Here is a 16,259-nt window from a genome sequence, read left to right as displayed (position 1 = left end):
ACATTTTCATGTTTTATGCTTTTTTCAATGAAAGAAAACATGGGTGCAACTATTTCCTGGCAAATTCACCATGGTAACACCACACCAATCAAAGGTCACTTGCCAATCAATTAGCCGCCTTTTCCTATGCAGTATAAATTGTTGTTCCCTTTGAAATTGAGTATTCTTGTGTCTGTCCTGATGAATGCTTAAAAAGAACCTCAGAACCAAGTCGCCGTTGTTTTTCAGAAATATTCAAGAATGAAATAATAGGGAGACAATGATATTTGTGGGTACGTAAGGTGGTGTTGGGGAAATAAAATTGACCATTATCAGCTTCCTGAAGAAGGGCTTATGCCCGAAACGTCGATTCTCCTGCTCCTAGTGGGCGGCACGGTGGCCCAGTGGTTAGCACTGCTGCCTCACAGCACCTGAGACCCGGGTTCAATTCCCGCCTCAGGCGACTGATTGTGTGGAGTTTGCACGTTCTCCCCGTGTCTGCGTGGGTTTCCTCCGGGTGCTCCGGTTTCCTCCCACAGTCCAAAGATGTGCAGGTAAGGTGAATTGGCCATGCTAAATTGTCCATAGTGTTAGGTAAGGGGTAAATGTAAGGGCATGGGTGGGTTGCGCTTCGGCGGGTCGGTGTGGACTTGTTGGGCCGAAGGGCCTGTTTCCACACTGTAATGTAATGTAATCTAATCTAATCTTGGATGCTGCCTGACCTGCTGTGCTTTGCCAGCAACACATTTTTCAGCTCTGATCTCCAGCATCTGCAGTCTTCACTTTCTCCATTATCAGTTTTCGACCAGTTACAAACAATTTACCACCATACCCCAAGACTGTCATCCTTTAGTATTATAAATCATGCAAACTCTAGCAGATCTCCCATGGAGATGCTCAGTGTCCATTTCAGCAACCAGTTTAGTTGCTGTTATAAAATCATAGAGATCTACAGAAAAAAAACCCTTCTCTGCTGGTCAAAAACAAGCACCTAATTTTTAATCCCATTTTCCAGCACTTGGCTAAAACATTGTGCCTTGATATCACAAGTGCACATCTAAATACTTGTTAAATCTTATGAGGAATTCTGTTTCTACCAGTCTTGCAGGCAGTGAGTTCCAGATTCCCACCCTGCTCTGGGTGAAAAGGCTTTTCCTCACATCTGCACAAAACATTCTGCCCTTGTCTTAAATCTATGCCTCCTGATTATTGATCCCTCCATCAAGGGCAAAAATCTCCTCCTGTCCACCCTATCTCTGCCCCTCATAATTTTATACATTCTCTATCATGACTCCTCTTGATCTCCTCTGCTCCAAGGAAAACAACCACTGTCTGTCTAATTTCTGTTCATAACTGAAATAGGAGAAAGTGAGGACTGCAGATGCTGGAGATCAGAGCTGAAAATGTGTTGCTAGAAAAGGGCAGCAAGTCAGGCAGCATCCAAGGAGCAGGAGAATCGACGTTTCGGGCATGATTCCTGAAGAAGGGCTCATGCCCGAAACGTCGATTCTCCTGCTCCTTGGATGCTGCCTGACCTGCTGCACTTTTCCAGCAACACATTTTCAGCTCATAACTGAAATACCCAGCCCAGGGGCAAAATCCTGATGAATCTTCCCTGCACCCTCTCCAGTGCACTCGCATCTCTCCTACAATATAGAATTCCATATCTGCACACAATACTCTACTCTAGCAATGGCCTTACCAATGTTTTACACAGTTCCAGCATCATCTCCGTGCTCTTAAATTCCATGTCTCAGCTAATAAAGGCAAGTATCCCCTGTGTCATCTTAACCATTTTATACACATGTCCTCTACCTAGAGGGACCACTGAACGTGCACACCAAGATCCCTCTGATCTACAGTGCTTCCCAAGGTCCTACTGATCTTCATGCATTCCCTTGCCTTGTTTGACCTGCTCAAATGCATCATCTCACATTTATCCGGATTGATCAGCTTATCTGACCAGCCTGCCTACATTCAAATTTAGTCTAAGGCTATCGTCCTCACTATTTACTACCCTAACCATTTTGGTACTGTCTGTGAACTTACTGATCAATTCTCCTACATTCAAATCTAAATAATTTATGCAAACTACAAACAAGAGCTCCAAAACTGACAATTGTGCGACACCATTGGACCAGACTTCCGATTGGAAAAGTACTCACCCATTACCCTCTGCTTTCTGCCATTCAGCCAATAGCAGGTCCAATTTGCCAAATTTGCTTGGGTCCAGTGGGCTATTACCTTTGCTTTCAGTTAGTGCAGGACCTTGTCAAAAGATTTGCTGTAAATCCAAGGACTCAGCACGGTGGCTCAGTGGTTAGCACTGCTACGTCACAGCCCCAGGAATGTGGGTTCAATTCCAGTTTCAAGTGACTGTCTGTGGGGAGTTTGCATATTCTCTATGTCTGCGTGGGTTTCCTCTGGGTGCTCCAGTTTCCTCCCACAGTCCATGGATTGGCCAAGCTAAATTGCTCATTGTGTCCAGGGATGTGTGGATATGGTGGATTAGCCATGGAAAATGCAGGGTTATAGGGAGAAGGTGGGTCTGGGTGGGATGCTCTTCAGAGGGTCTGTGTGGACTCACTGGGCCAACTGGCCTCCTTCCACACTAGGGATTGTAAGAGACTATGTCAAAAACATTGCTGCATTCTACAGACCTGGTCACCTTTTCGATCAGAGGTGACCCCATAACAAAAGGATAGTGTCTATTCTTGATTGATCCCTAACTCTCCACGATGAGATAAGTTAAAGTGTAATTTTGCTTCAGGCTGACGATCGTTGTTCAGGATTAACTGACTGGCTTTTCAACAATAAAGAATTGTTGGTCAAAGAATTCAGTAAAATGATTCCTGAGTCAGGAATGTGTTGTCAAATATAAAAATATTTAAAAGTTTAAGAATGCCAAGGATAATTAGTGAATAGAATTAAATTAATGTTGAAAAATAAATCACTTGATGTCTGTAAGTGGGATAAAAATAGCTATGGTATTTCTGATATTATTACAGAACCAGAGAATTGTTATTGTGCTCTCCAAAAGGGCAGTCTAACCTGGTGTCATTCTCCTGCCTTTTCCCTGTATCCTTCAACATTGTTTCTATTTTAGTAAAGAGTGAGTCTGATGGATGAATGGCTTCCTGTGTTGTTAATGACTAGGGTTTTGTTCTCAAGTGTTTGTAGCTGCTTCATATTACATCACTGTAAAAAATAAAATAATTATTTTCTGAGGCTGTCTGATGTGGACGTTGGATTGGGAATAATGTTTTTCCGAGATTGCCTCATTTAAACAATTTCAGGCACCAAAGGGTTTAAAATATTGGTACTGATATTAGTGTAAAGCTTAATGATGTCTAAAGAAACTTCCTAACTGCAACTTGCTAATTTCTACAAATTTGGAGGAGCAATAATTGATAAGATTCAAACTGTGAGATGATAGATTTCCATCTCCATCATTGTAACCACTTCGACATGTGACCCAGAAAAATCCATAGTGTTCTCAGGATTACTCGCCTGTCAACAAAGCCAATGCATGATTACACCCAATTGTTATTAATCTGTTGGTTGTTTTTGGTTTGTCCTCTCAAGATGAGGAAAACAGACAAGAAGGAAATCCATCCAAAGAGCCTGTAGTTCTCAGGAAAAGTGTGAAAGGACCACGGCTTAAACTGGACGCTCAGCGGTAACTAAAATTTCAACTTTGGTTTGTCCTATGAACAGTATTGTTGACGTAATCAGTTCCCTAGCATTGCTGGGCACAGTGAGGAGAGTGATGAATTGCAATCATAACGTGTCATTTGAACTGCCCAAAGTCCCTGTTGGTGAAAATAACATTTTTAAAAATATAAATTGAATCAATGAATATAAAATCTAAAATTAAGGTATGAAAAAAAGAACTGCCAGTAAAAATTCTTTCCAGATATTTGGGAGTCAGGCAATGGAATCAGCTGTTTGCAGATGCTGTTTCTGTCTTGTATCTATTATTTCCTGGCTGCTGATCCTGAGGGACTGAGGACCACTTGACACAGCCTATCAACCTTGTCAGTTTATCATCATTTCAACAGCAGTTACTTGTTAGTGATTAGCTGTGGGACTTTGAATTTGGCTGCCTCCTTCTAGCCCAGCAAGGCGGAGACCAGTTGTTGCTACATCAGTGGTGGTTACAATCTGACAGTAATTGGTTTTCTTTTCTCTCAGTTAGATGGGTTCAAGCTCCACTTCAAGGCCTGAGGCTCTTCTATTGCAGTGGTAATGTCCTTACCGTGAAACCTGGAGGCCTAGGTTCAAGTCCCACCTATTCCAGATATATGTCATAACATTTTTGAACAGGTTAATTAGAAAATATCCACAATCAAAGGCAACATTTCAATGCAGGACAGAGGTTGCAATTGTTGGTGATGCATTTTTCAGTTATGTTAAACTAAGGTTCCATTTATCACTGTAGTGGTCATAAAAGAACTAATGGTTCTATTTGAAAGAAAACAGGTGAGTTTTCTCAGTATTCTGTGAGAGGATTAGCTGTTCATTTTATTTGTTGCTTGCTGTGTGCAAATATGATACCACAAAATAGTTCAGTGCAAAATGTCCTTGGAGATGTATTGGTGAAGAGTGTTTTTTTCAGTCATTTTATTTTATTGCAATTACAATGACTTGTTGAGGTATCTGGAGGTGGATCAGGAACAGCAGGCTACTAAATACCAATTCTGTTATGATTTTGTGAAGAAATTAAATAGTGAATTTGTTCAGACGTCATTTATTTCCTCTTTATTTCTTCATGGGATGTGTCACTGACTAGGCTAACAATTGTTGATCATCCGAAATTACCTTTGAACTGAGTGACTTGCTCGGCCATTTAATAGGGCAGTTAAGAGTCGACCATATCTCTGTGGGTCTGGAGTTGCATGTAGATAAGTGAGCCAGTTGGCTTTGTCTCGCTAAGGAACAATCACTATGTGGGCTGCAGGCGTCTTTCCCATAGCCCATACTGTGTCATCCCATTTTATTTTATTTTGGGCATCATATTGTGATTGGGTTTGCATGTCCCTCTGATCCCCAGATGATAAGTGTGGACATCATGCGCACATCATGTCCTAAGGAAATACTCTCCAAATTTCCATACATTTCACTTTCAGAACAGTTACCATCTCCCACTTCACTCATAACCCATCCTATACCCCCAATCTCAAATGTTTCATCCCTCAACTCCTATATCTCCCCATTCCACACCAGCTCTCTCTACTGCATTCTCATGTAACACAAACAGAATTTTCAATACCCCAAATGGCACTCACTCTTTCAGAGAATAACTTTATCCACTTTGTTATCTTGTCGTGGCATGTATTCTGCATTTAGCAGAACACATTGTGGTATCTGATAGTATACTGTCTTTTGCATTTCTGATATTGAGGTCTTGTATAACTATTTGAGATCTAATTTTTACCAAACCCTTTTCTATATGTAAAAGATTGACCTCTGATCGAGGATTGCCAGCTTTACGGAATCTGTTCAATACTGTTCGATTTAAAGGCAAAGGACATGAGGTAAGGGAGAAAAATGAAGGTTCCTCTGCTAGATTAGAAACCAGTGTAGGTCAGTGGCTGATTTTAAATTTATCTTTGTTTTAAATTTTACTGAGGCTTCCTCCCTTGATATCTTGCAACTTCCTCAAGCATCATCAACCTCAACTCTCTGTTCTCCAGTTCTGGCCTCTTGTACATTCTTGATTTTAATCAGTTGACTGTTAGTCATTGCACTTTGAGCTGTCTAGGCCCTAAACTGTGAAATTGTTGTCTTAAATCAATTTAGTGCTGCCTCCTTGTTAAGATCCTTATTAAAACCTAGGTCTTTGATCAAGCTTTATGTTACCTGTACTAATAGATCCTTATGTGGATCAGATTAAATTTTGTTTAATAATGCTCCTGTGAAGCACCCCGAGAGGTTTTACAATGTAATGGTGCTATATAATGAAACGTGTTATTTTTCTGTTCGCAAACCTGTCTAAATGTAATCCATGGAAGAGGCCGCTTCCTGTATCAATGTGTTATTTCTTGCAGTCGTCACCATTGTTGGTTCATTGAACAAATTGCCAATTTTACATTTTTCTGCCTCGCAAATGTACTTGCTCTCGTTCTTAATACAATAGTGATTGGCTTATAATAGGCCCAATCATTGCAAATGTAATGTTAATATGTTCATATTTTCTCTCACTCCAAACCTTTCGTGAAGCGTTGACTACTTGTAATGGGGATGTTATACAGGAATCTGTCATCCTTTGCATCTTGCCTAGTGAGATACTGCAGAGATCAGACCCCAGCTATTACAAAATATGTTACTAATGTAGGGTGGCATGGTGGCTCAGTGGTTAGCACTGCTGCCTCACAGCGCCAGGGACCTGGGTTTGATTCCATCCTCTGGTGACAATCAGTGTGGAGTTTGCACCTACTCTTTGTGTTTGAGTGGGTTTCCTCCAGGTGCTGTGGATTCCTCCCACAGTCCAAAGATGTGCAGGTTAGGGTGGATTGCTAAATTACGCATAGTGTCCAGGGATATGCAGACTAGGTGGATTGGCCATGGTAAATGCAGAATTACAGGGATAGGGTAGGGGGGTTCATCTGTGTGGGATGCTCTTCAGGGAGTTTGTGTGGACTCGATGAGTCAAATAGCCTGCTTCCAGGCTCTAGGGGAATCTGTGAAGATGAGGGAACAAAATGTAGTATCTCAAATTTGCAGGTGTCACAAAGCTGGCTGGAAGAGGAAGCTGTGAGGAGGATGCAAAAATGTTAGTGTGATTTGGACAGGCTGAGTGAGGGGGCAAATATGCAGCATAATGTGGAGAAATGTGAAGTTTCCACTTTGGTAGCACATGTAGGAAGACAGATTATTATTTAAATGGCTGTATATTGAAGGAGGGGAATGTTCACCAGGATCTGAGTGTCCTTGTGCATCAGTTGCTGAAAGTAAGTGCACAAGTGCAGGAGGCAGTAAAGGTGGCAAACTGTATGTTGACTTGTGTAGCAAAAGGATGAGAGTACAAGAACAAGGATGTCTTACTGCATTTGTACAGGGCATTGGTGAGGCCACATCTAGACTATTTTATGCAGTTTTGGTCTACGTATCTGCGGAAAGATATTCTTGCTATAGAGGTATTGCAGTGAGTATTAAATTGATACATGGGATGGCAGAACTGATGAATAAGGCGAGAGTGAGTACGTTAGTATTGCATTCACTGGAGTTTACAAGAAAGAGACAGGAATCTCTTAGAAACCTGTAAAATTCTAATAGGACTAAACAGGTTGGATGTAGGAAGGATATTCCCACTGGTGGGGGAGTCTAGAAGCAGGGATCGTAGTTTAAGGATAAGGGAAAAATCTTTTAAGATTGAGGAAAGGAAAAATTACTTCACCAGAGAGTGGTGAGTTTGTGGAATTCGCTATCACAGAAAACAGTTGACACCAAAACATTGTTTTCAAGAAGGAGGCAGGTATAGCTCTTGTGGCTAAAAGGATCAAGGGATATGTGGAGGGAAAGTTCAGATATTGAGTTCGATGATCAGCGATGATCTTCTTGAATGATGAAACAGGCTTCAGATGTCAAATTACCTCCTCCTGTCTTCCATGTGTCTACTGTCGTGGTTGTTCTTGTGCGAACTTAACAGATGAGTTAGTGCAGAGGATAGCACTGTGGAAAATAAAACAAACTACATTGACATTGCTAGAAGCACAGCTGCTATCAGGAGTGTAGATTAAGCGTTTTTCAAGGAGTGTTCATTCATGTTGATCCTTTTGCATATCAAATACAGTTTTGTAAATCTTTTGAGCTTTGAGCTGTTTCATGAATATTTAATATTGATGAGAATAGTGGATAATTGGAGCAGGGACAGTTATCATGAGTCATGAGTTTTCATTCAGCTAACTGCCCAGAAACTTAAATATCAAGTTTGGTGCAGAATTTTATATATTGGTTCAGCACTTTTTTTTTTCTCTTTCTTTTCACGTGATAGTGATTGGTGAGCACCGATCCCTTTGTATTCCAGTTATCATGATGTATGTTGCCTCAATTGCTGTTACAGGCAATTATGCTGTTTGGTTTGGGTATAATTTTTCACAATTTTTAAAAATGAATTAACACGATGATGCAGTAGCATACACTGAAACCCATGAATGCATCATTACATGATAACAGTATGTGCAATAATGTTGATATTCCAGGATTACACTTCACTTGCATAATGGCCATATGTAAGAAACAGGATGGATTTCATCAATTTAAACAGATAGCTAGGATTCTAAATAAGATCAGTTTCTGAAAGACAAAGCTTGTTTCACATTTCAGAACACTCTGGGGTTTAGGCTATCCTATCCTATCCTTTGTTCAGACGTGAACAGAGATTTTATTTGTCAATGCACTGGGAGAGGAGGCTGCAGGACTGCACAAAAACAGTAAAGTTTGGGTTTTTTTGGTTCTAAAATTGGGTAGATTGTGTAAGGGATTTGCAATTTTAGGTTCTACTTATTGCCACTTAAATTAAAATTCCCCATTGGTGTTTTTGATGAGTAATGCTAGGCAGAGAATTCTTCCCTTGACCTGACCTATTGCATTGTATTTGGCTTTGGCCTTTAATCCTCTACAATGTTTACATAATGTGTTTTCTTCTCTTTTCCCACTGTTAAGAGTGAAGATGTGAAGACTCTCCTTTGGCAAATGGAGCATTGGGCTCATAGGCTGTACCCGAAATTGCAGTTTGAAGAATTTATTGAAAAGGTGGAGGCCTTGGGTAGCAAAAAAGAAGTTCAGGTATCTTTTCAATATTGCTTATTTGTTTTCTCTCCTCCCTGTTCTTTGTGATGAATTTTTTTCCAGAAAATAGATTTTCATAACAATTCGCAGCCATATACCATTTATATTGAGCAAGAAACACTGAATGAGATTGCTACAAAAAGTGCTAAGTCATCATGCTCACCTGGAAAGTTGGTGCAGGCATGATAAGCCAAATGGCCACCTTGTGTGAGATATGTTTTTGAGATTTTGTGATGGCTCTGAGTAAATCGATCCCGGTATCACCTACTTGATAATATTAGTTGGTGAGGAATGTCCGTGGAATTGTTCCTCTACTGAGATGTACAGTCTATGCTTGCACTCTTGTCAAAGGAAGGAAGAAGAGCTGTAATTGTAACATTAATTATGTTATGGAAGGAAAATATCACACGGCATTATTTGAAGGAGAGTTCTTGGAGTCCGCGTGAATGCTTATTCCTTGGCTACCATCAAATTAGTTCATTTGTTATCTCCTTCCTTCATTAATTGCACACACATTAGTTGGCTTATATTTCCAGAGCTCTGCCAGTTGGTCATTTCAGGGCACTTGGAATAGTAAAAGAGTAGCTTGTGCTTTTGTCAACTACTTATGCATGTCTTGACAATACAGTTCTATAAACATAGCAGGTCTGCTAATTGTTTATTTTGAAGCAGATGAACTAGCTGGTGAGACATCTAGCAATCTACTCCTTCAATAGATCAGTCTGGTCAGTGTTTGGCCTGATTGGGTTATGGGGAGATGGCATTCTTGCATGCTAACTTTATGGGAGCAGTGATTTTTGATCTCTAGTTAAGACTGCAAACTACTCCTATGGTTAGAGAGAAAAATGAAGAGCATCTGGTCCTAAAAATACTCCTTTTTAGATGGACAGTAGGACAATGTGCCATGTGATATGGTGCACAACCCTCTGTAGATTATAACAGCAGTTGCCCTCCTTATTTGACCATGAACTAGGATTTGTGGTCGTGCTTTTTGCTGAAATTTACCATGGTAAACTGTTACATTATCATTTCCTGTTCACTTTTGCAAATTGTCTCACAAAGTCGTTGGAATGTCCAGCCACTAGGTGGCCACAGAGGGTATTTTTAAAGGTTCCAGTTCAATTTGAAAACCAATCAGAGTTTAAGTCTCGTGCAGTTTCCCTATGTAATATCATTAAAAGATTCAGTTTGTATTTGCTCATTTTCACTTGCATATCTACATATTTCTTAAAACAGAAAGGTATCTGTGGAGAGAGCAAACCAGCATTAAAGTTTCACGTTAATGACCTTTCCTGCAGTTTATATTAGTCATGTCATTTTTATCTTCCAGACTTGCTTGAAGAAAATTCGCCTTGATATCCCCATTACACATGAAGACTTTATTTCCAAAGAAGGCAAGTGCTCCTTTCAAATCTTCATTCAAAATTTATATTATTTTTCCCATCTAAATCAAAGTTTAATGAACATTTTACAGTGTTTTCCAGTAAATATACTACAGATTCAAAGGTTTATATCTGAGGCTGTTACCATTGCATTTTAAAAACAAAATCTAATCTTTGTTCCACTGAACAGTAAGATGTGGTTTTTTTGGGAATTGGGGCAAAGAAGTGTTCAGGCATCAATGAAATCATTCAAGTCCAACCAGTATGTGGTGGTTTTTCCTCCATTTAAGTGTATCCCTGATTCCTTTATTAACTGATTTTCAACTGGTAACATGTTCTCTGCATTAATCCTGAATTCTAGCAGTACATTCCGATCTCCCAGCTGTGTTATTTTAAAAAAATAATCTCTTGCTGTCTGTCTCAAGAAGTCACTTGCACTTCATTTTGGGTAAGATTGCGTAAGTACTTGCCAATAAGAATCACTGCACTGCAATGAGGAACAGGAACTCATTTGTGTCTCTTCCATTTAAACAAAGGAGCAGAGACTGGCTATGGCTTATAAATTACTGTCTGATACCCTGTAATTCCACAAAGATAAAGATCAAACCCAGAATATGTTTTCTACCTTTAGACACTGCTTTTACCCAGTACAGCTTTGTGGATTTCCATTACTACAATGCTGAAGCTCAGTTCTGCAGGCACCAAATATCCCCAAAAGGCCTGTATTGTGTAAATATTGAGAATGGAATATCTGTGGGTTATTCAGTCTCACAGCATCAATGCTGCTCTGCTACATTGATACACATGTACTCTTTGCAGCATGAGGGAGAGAAAAAGTGATAGTAACAAGAATTGGAGACCCTGGCTTAAGTTATCTCATCACAGTTAAGGACTGAATTTAGACTCTCTTGGTTTCTAAATTCAATTTTCTTAGTAGATATGTTCACAGGCAATCAGAAGATTTTTTTTGAGCTATGATGAATCGACCAAAAACACAATCCTCCTTTTGAAATAACATTTAATTACAGTTGTAGAGAATGAGAATGACCTCCAAATTGAAAACTTAGAAACTCCATTCAGTCTATTGCCCGACCAATCAGCTGCAGAATCTACTCCGAGCTCAAGCATACTCTCGGAGGAACAGCAGCTTAGGATCGAAAGGAACAAGCAGCTTGCACTTCAGAGACGACAAGCAAAACTTCAGTTAACAAAACAGACATCCTCCAATGGTAAGTGTGTTTTCTAATCTAATTCAATACAGTCAACTTTAATTTCCATCCTTAAAATAGGTTAGATCCATCCAGAGTTTGACTCTAATCAGTTTGAAAAGGGGAAGTGGGACATTTCCTTTCTCTGAAAAAATCTGCCTTCAAAAAAGATACAATTATCTTATGCACTGTGGAGAAATTAGAATTCAGCAGTCTACATAAGTGCTTTCTCAATCACTAAGTAAATGGAACAAGTATGTGCCTGGAACAAAAGGTGCTGGTTAAATATGGTTCCTGTCTATTTGGCTTATAAAGTAATTTAGTTTCTTGGGATAACATTTTTATTTTTGAAAACCAAAACATACACTTTTTGCACTGATTTTTGACGACTTTAAATTTTATTGAAAATTTATTCTGTAGGGTGTGACCATCACTGGCTGACCAGCATTTATTGCCTGTCCCTAGTTGCTCTTGAGAAGGTGGTGGTGACCTTCTTTCTTGAACCACTGCAGTCGACCTGCTGTGAGTAGACCCACAATACCATTAGGGAGTCAATTCCAGATTTTGACTCTGTGACAATGAAGGAACTGTGATTTATTTCCAAATCAGGATGGTGTGCCTTGAAGGAGAACTTGAAGGTGACAGTGATGTTCCCATGTATCTGCTGTCCTTGTCCTTCTAGATGGGAGTGGTTGAGAGTTTGGAAGGTGCTGTCTGAGGATCTTTGGTGAATTTCTGCAGAGCACACTGCTGCTATTGAGCATTGGTAGTGGAGGGAGTGGATGATTGTAGAAATAGTGCCAATCAAGCAGGCTCCTTTTTCCTGGATGGTGTTAAGCTTTGAGTGTTGGAGCTGCACTCATCTAGGCAAGTGGGGAATATTCTATTCTATTCCTGACTTGTACATCGTAGATGATGGGATAGACTTTGGGGAGCCAGGAGACGAATTACTCGCTGCAATACTCCTAGTCTCTGACCTGCAGTTGTAATCATTGTGCGGAGAGTCCAGTTGAGGTTTTGGTTAAGGTGACCCCTAGGATGTTGATAGGGAATTCAAGGATGGTAACACCTTTGAATATCAAGAGGCAATGATTAGATTGTCTTTTATTGGTGATGGTCATTGCCTGGCATTTGTTTCAGCCCAAGCTTGAATATTGCTAGATCTTGTTGCAATTGAACATGGACTGTTTCAGTATCTGAGGAGTCACAAATGGTGCTGAACATTGTGCAATCATCAGCGAACATCCCCACTTAATGATGGAGGTAAAGTCATTGATGAGGTAGCTGAAGTTGGTTGAACCTAGGACACTACCCTGAGGAACTTGGGGACTGGAGAACTACTGTTACTATTCTTTCCCATTTCTTTAAGAGAAAAATTTGATTTCATGACTATCCAAAATATATAAATTTTGAATACAAACTTAAATAGAGTTCTGAACTGGACCTGAAACATTACTCTGGTTTCTCTTCACAGATGCTGCCAGACCTGATTTGTTCCGCCAGCAGTTTGTTTTGTTTTATCCCTTTTGGTTTGCTAACCAACGTGACCTGAACCTAAGAGTTAGCAGAATGCAGACTTAAATCTAATCAATAAATTCAACTGCACTGTTATTTTGCACAGTATACAGTATGATCAGAAACTAAATGAAATTCCACCCTGTTACCTTATCTTCATTTTTCAGAAACTTTGTCAACTCTTTCTAAATTTAAATGTTTGTCGAGTTCACATGCTAAAACTTAAGTTTTTCCAATACCTTGCAGTTTGAATGGCATTACGCATAGCAAACGAGGCCAGTTCTCAGGCTTTCTGACTGAATCACAAACGCTAATCATTGGTACAATTTGGCTGTGCTTTTGTTTCACAAATAAAAATTGGGTTATTCATGTGTTTTGGTTTACTTATTCTTTCAGATCTAAATGATTCTCCGGCCTTGAGTCAGTCTGTCGAACAAAATCCAGTTAAGGTGTTGAGAGATTCTACGGATAGCTATGAAGATCCAGATGCTGAAGATTTGAAAAAGGCAACTGAAACTGAATCCTTTAAGCCAATTCAGCAACCAGAGTCTCCAACAGAAATAGATCTCTCTTTGGAAACCTCAGAACACTTATCTGAGGTAACCAAAATAACTGACTGTGCTGTATCAACACATGAATCTGAAACCACAATTGAAGACAATTTTTCTACACCCATTCCAGAAACAACAACTGATTCACAGAATCTGTCCATGGAACAGTTAACTGAAATAAGAGATGTCTCTCAAATAATACAGGAACTAGAAACTACAACTTAATTTGATTTAAAATATTGGGATGTCAGGCCAGTGATTATTTGAGGCAAAAGTAAAGAATTTGACAAGGTTTGGTTATGTGGCAGAAAATAATCATTCCATACCTTCAGCAGTGTAACTGATGTTTGCCATAAGTTTGTGCGAAATATTTGTGTCTATCTATGTCATTAGTGTGGATCTGATATAGACATCCTTCACATTTAATGCTATAGATTTGCTATTTAAGGGCTAGTTGTGTATTGGTTGATACTGATGAAGAATGAATCACACTAAAGCTAGAAGATAATTTTAAATACTATTCAACCTTTGCAGTTGTTGTGTAAGTCAAAATACACAGTCCAGTTTTGGAGAAAAATATTCTTTTTGTTCTCTTGTGTAAGCTTTCAAAAGAATTGAAGTGTTTGTTAAGGCCTAGTAGAGCAATTTAGTTCTGTCTTTGTACTTTTTTGGAGAAAATAAACTGTTACAAGCTGGACTTAAGCACTAATGATGAGACTGTTGCTAATAAAAGTTATTATTTTTAAACACTCCTAAAAAGAGTATGAAGACAAATTGAATTGTAATACTTAATTTGTATCAATCATACTTGAATAAAAATTATAATAATATTTACATCCTGTTGAAAAAATATTCATACATCTTCTCATGACATTGAAATCTTTTACACAATCTCCTGTGTGGCTTCAAGATAACACCTGGTTTACTTGAAACTGTAGGTCCCTGTCGATTTTCTTGAGTGCAACTGTAGACAGAAGTAAAATTGCTGTCAAATTTGCTCGAAAAACCACAGCCATTTTCAGGAGTATTGTGTCAGTTAATATATATTGGTCTGATAGTGGTTTTGGTTAAGAAATTAAAACAGACCCAAAGTCTTGATTAAACTACTGCAATTATCCGACTGCAACATCTAGAAGTGCCAGTTCCTTAATTTCTTCTAATAACAAATAGAGGCTGTTGCCTTTGGTTTGACAATATTCCTTATCTTCATCTCTGACTGATGTACTTTTTGCATGCTCTTGAGCAAGTTGTGCCTCTTCAACAGATCTGATTACATCCCGTATCAAGTCAGTCTTTGAACTGTGTGAGGTTTCGTGCATAGGTTCCGTGTTGGTCTTATTATAAGGTTGGTTGCTGATGATGTCCAATTTGATGCTGTCAGGATGTGATTGAGATGAGAGTTCAAATATTCTTACCTTTTTGACCAAGAAAGGGGAGACAAGTTTAGTTCAATAAACTCAGTTATTAGAAATCAACTTAGAAACCCAACCAATTAATCAAACCCTCAGCAAATTAAAAATACTCAAATCAGTCTGGATTTGTGATGAATATTGGACAATGCACCAGGCTAAAGGAAGAGTTTGACCATTTGATTTTAATAACAAATTGCAATTATGAACTCAGTCCATCAATGCAGGGAACATTGTAAACATGAGCAAATGATTCATGGTTACAAATTCAGGAGAAAGTACAAATCACATAGTAAAGACTTAGTGAATTATAAAAGTTGGAGATTGAATTAATCTGTTATAAACAAACTTTTTAATGCAATGGTCATGCATCACTGGTATAACTTCCCTATTTGCCTACTGGTTCTATCACTCTAAACATATAACCTCATTATTCTACATAGTATCACATTTTCAAAAATTCTTGAGCAAAAGGAGAAACTCAAGGCTTTGGCCCTTTTTTTCTTTTATTCTATTTCTTTTTCTAAACTTGTCTTCATCTGATGTTTCCTTTTTTAGTTCAGATTCTGTTCAATACTTACACTTGGATAGAAATTATGAAGTGTATACTTACAGTGATGTGATCAAACAGAGAGAAAGTAACTGATCCTCCATCCACTGTAGTAGAAATAATTTTGTCTCGAAGGCGTTTGAGACAGCCCGGTTTCCAGACACATGACCCATCAGACTTTGCTGAGATCACAAGACCCTCTTTATTCTTCAGGAATGCTGGAGCTTTTATGCCATACCTGGTTTACACAGTACATCTCAATTTATTTTTACCAATTATGTGCAGAAAAAAGTAGAATAGAAGCTGATTATTTAAATATACAGTACAGCAAAACTGTTAGCTTTCAAAGGACAAGAAATGAACTCTGAAGATATTGTACCATTCTATGATTCAGTGTACAGAAGGAAAACTTCAGTTTTAATGCATTATATTTGTCTATTGACTAAATTACAAAAATCAAGAAATTGCTTCAATGAAGGTCATCACGTTCTCTCTATGTCAAAAACGAATGCAATCAGTTTAATGGGGAAGTTATAGGAGAAGAAACAGATTTGCATTGATTTACTGCCTTTCACAAAGTTGTTCAAGATATCCTGAAGTACTTTATAGTTGTGACTCCCGGGACAATACTTCTCACTGTGCAGCAGTAACCTCTTACTGATCTAGTACGTCAAGCTAAATTTTGTGGGAGTGGAAGAGAGACTGCTACTAACTGATCCACAACGAACAACTTTTTTGTTGTGGTTCTGTTCGCCGAGCTGGGAATTTGTGTTGCAGATGTTTCGTCCCCTGTCTAGGTGACATTCTCACAAACTTTTAACAACTTTTTTCCCAACTATTATATGCCCATCCTGACAAGCATACCTTTTTTT

At 38.9% G+C, this 16,259-nt stretch overlaps 2 protein-coding genes across 5 annotated transcripts in view; one reads left to right on the top strand and one right to left on the bottom strand.

Moving 5' to 3' along the window:
• Positions 1–14,137, top strand: part of tipin (timeless interacting protein) — a 35,345-nt gene extending 21,208 nt beyond the window's left edge. For both annotated transcript variants that reach the window (XM_087981350.1, XM_043677088.2), the window contains exons 3-8: positions 3,565–3,658; positions 5,441–5,516; positions 8,647–8,769; positions 10,103–10,166; positions 11,183–11,383; positions 13,274–14,137. In XM_087981350.1, coding sequence (XP_087837476.1) covers positions 3,565–3,658; positions 5,441–5,516; positions 8,647–8,769; positions 10,103–10,166; positions 11,183–11,383; positions 13,274–13,653 — 938 coding nt within the window. In that variant the 3' untranslated portion in view covers positions 13,654–14,137. The remainder of the gene's footprint in view (positions 1–3,564; positions 3,659–5,440; positions 5,517–8,646; positions 8,770–10,102; positions 10,167–11,182; positions 11,384–13,273) is intronic.
• A 15-nt stretch (positions 14,138–14,152) lies between these two features.
• Positions 14,153–16,259, bottom strand: part of dis3l (DIS3 like exosome 3'-5' exoribonuclease) — a 53,280-nt gene continuing 51,173 nt past the window's right edge. The window contains exons 16-17 of one of the 3 annotated variants that reach the window (XM_043677085.2): positions 15,451–15,625; positions 14,153–14,843 (exon numbers count right to left, since the gene is read on the bottom strand). In XM_043677085.2, the coding sequence (XP_043533020.1) occupies positions 14,541–14,843; positions 15,451–15,625 (478 nt within the window). In that variant the 3' untranslated portion in view covers positions 14,153–14,540. The remainder of the gene's footprint in view (positions 14,844–15,450; positions 15,626–16,259) is intronic. The other 2 variants (XM_087981348.1, XM_087981349.1) reach the window with 2 other exon arrangements.

The sequence above is a fragment of the Chiloscyllium plagiosum genome, unplaced genomic scaffold (genome assembly GCF_037043375.1).
Source record: "Chiloscyllium plagiosum isolate Xiang-an unplaced genomic scaffold, Cpla_swu_hap1 HiC_scaffold_39, whole genome shotgun sequence".
Classification (NCBI taxonomy): domain Eukaryota; kingdom Metazoa; phylum Chordata; class Chondrichthyes; order Orectolobiformes; family Hemiscylliidae; genus Chiloscyllium; species Chiloscyllium plagiosum.
The sequence above is the reverse complement of the archived record's forward strand: the minus strand, read 5'-3'. Positions and strand labels throughout refer to the sequence as shown.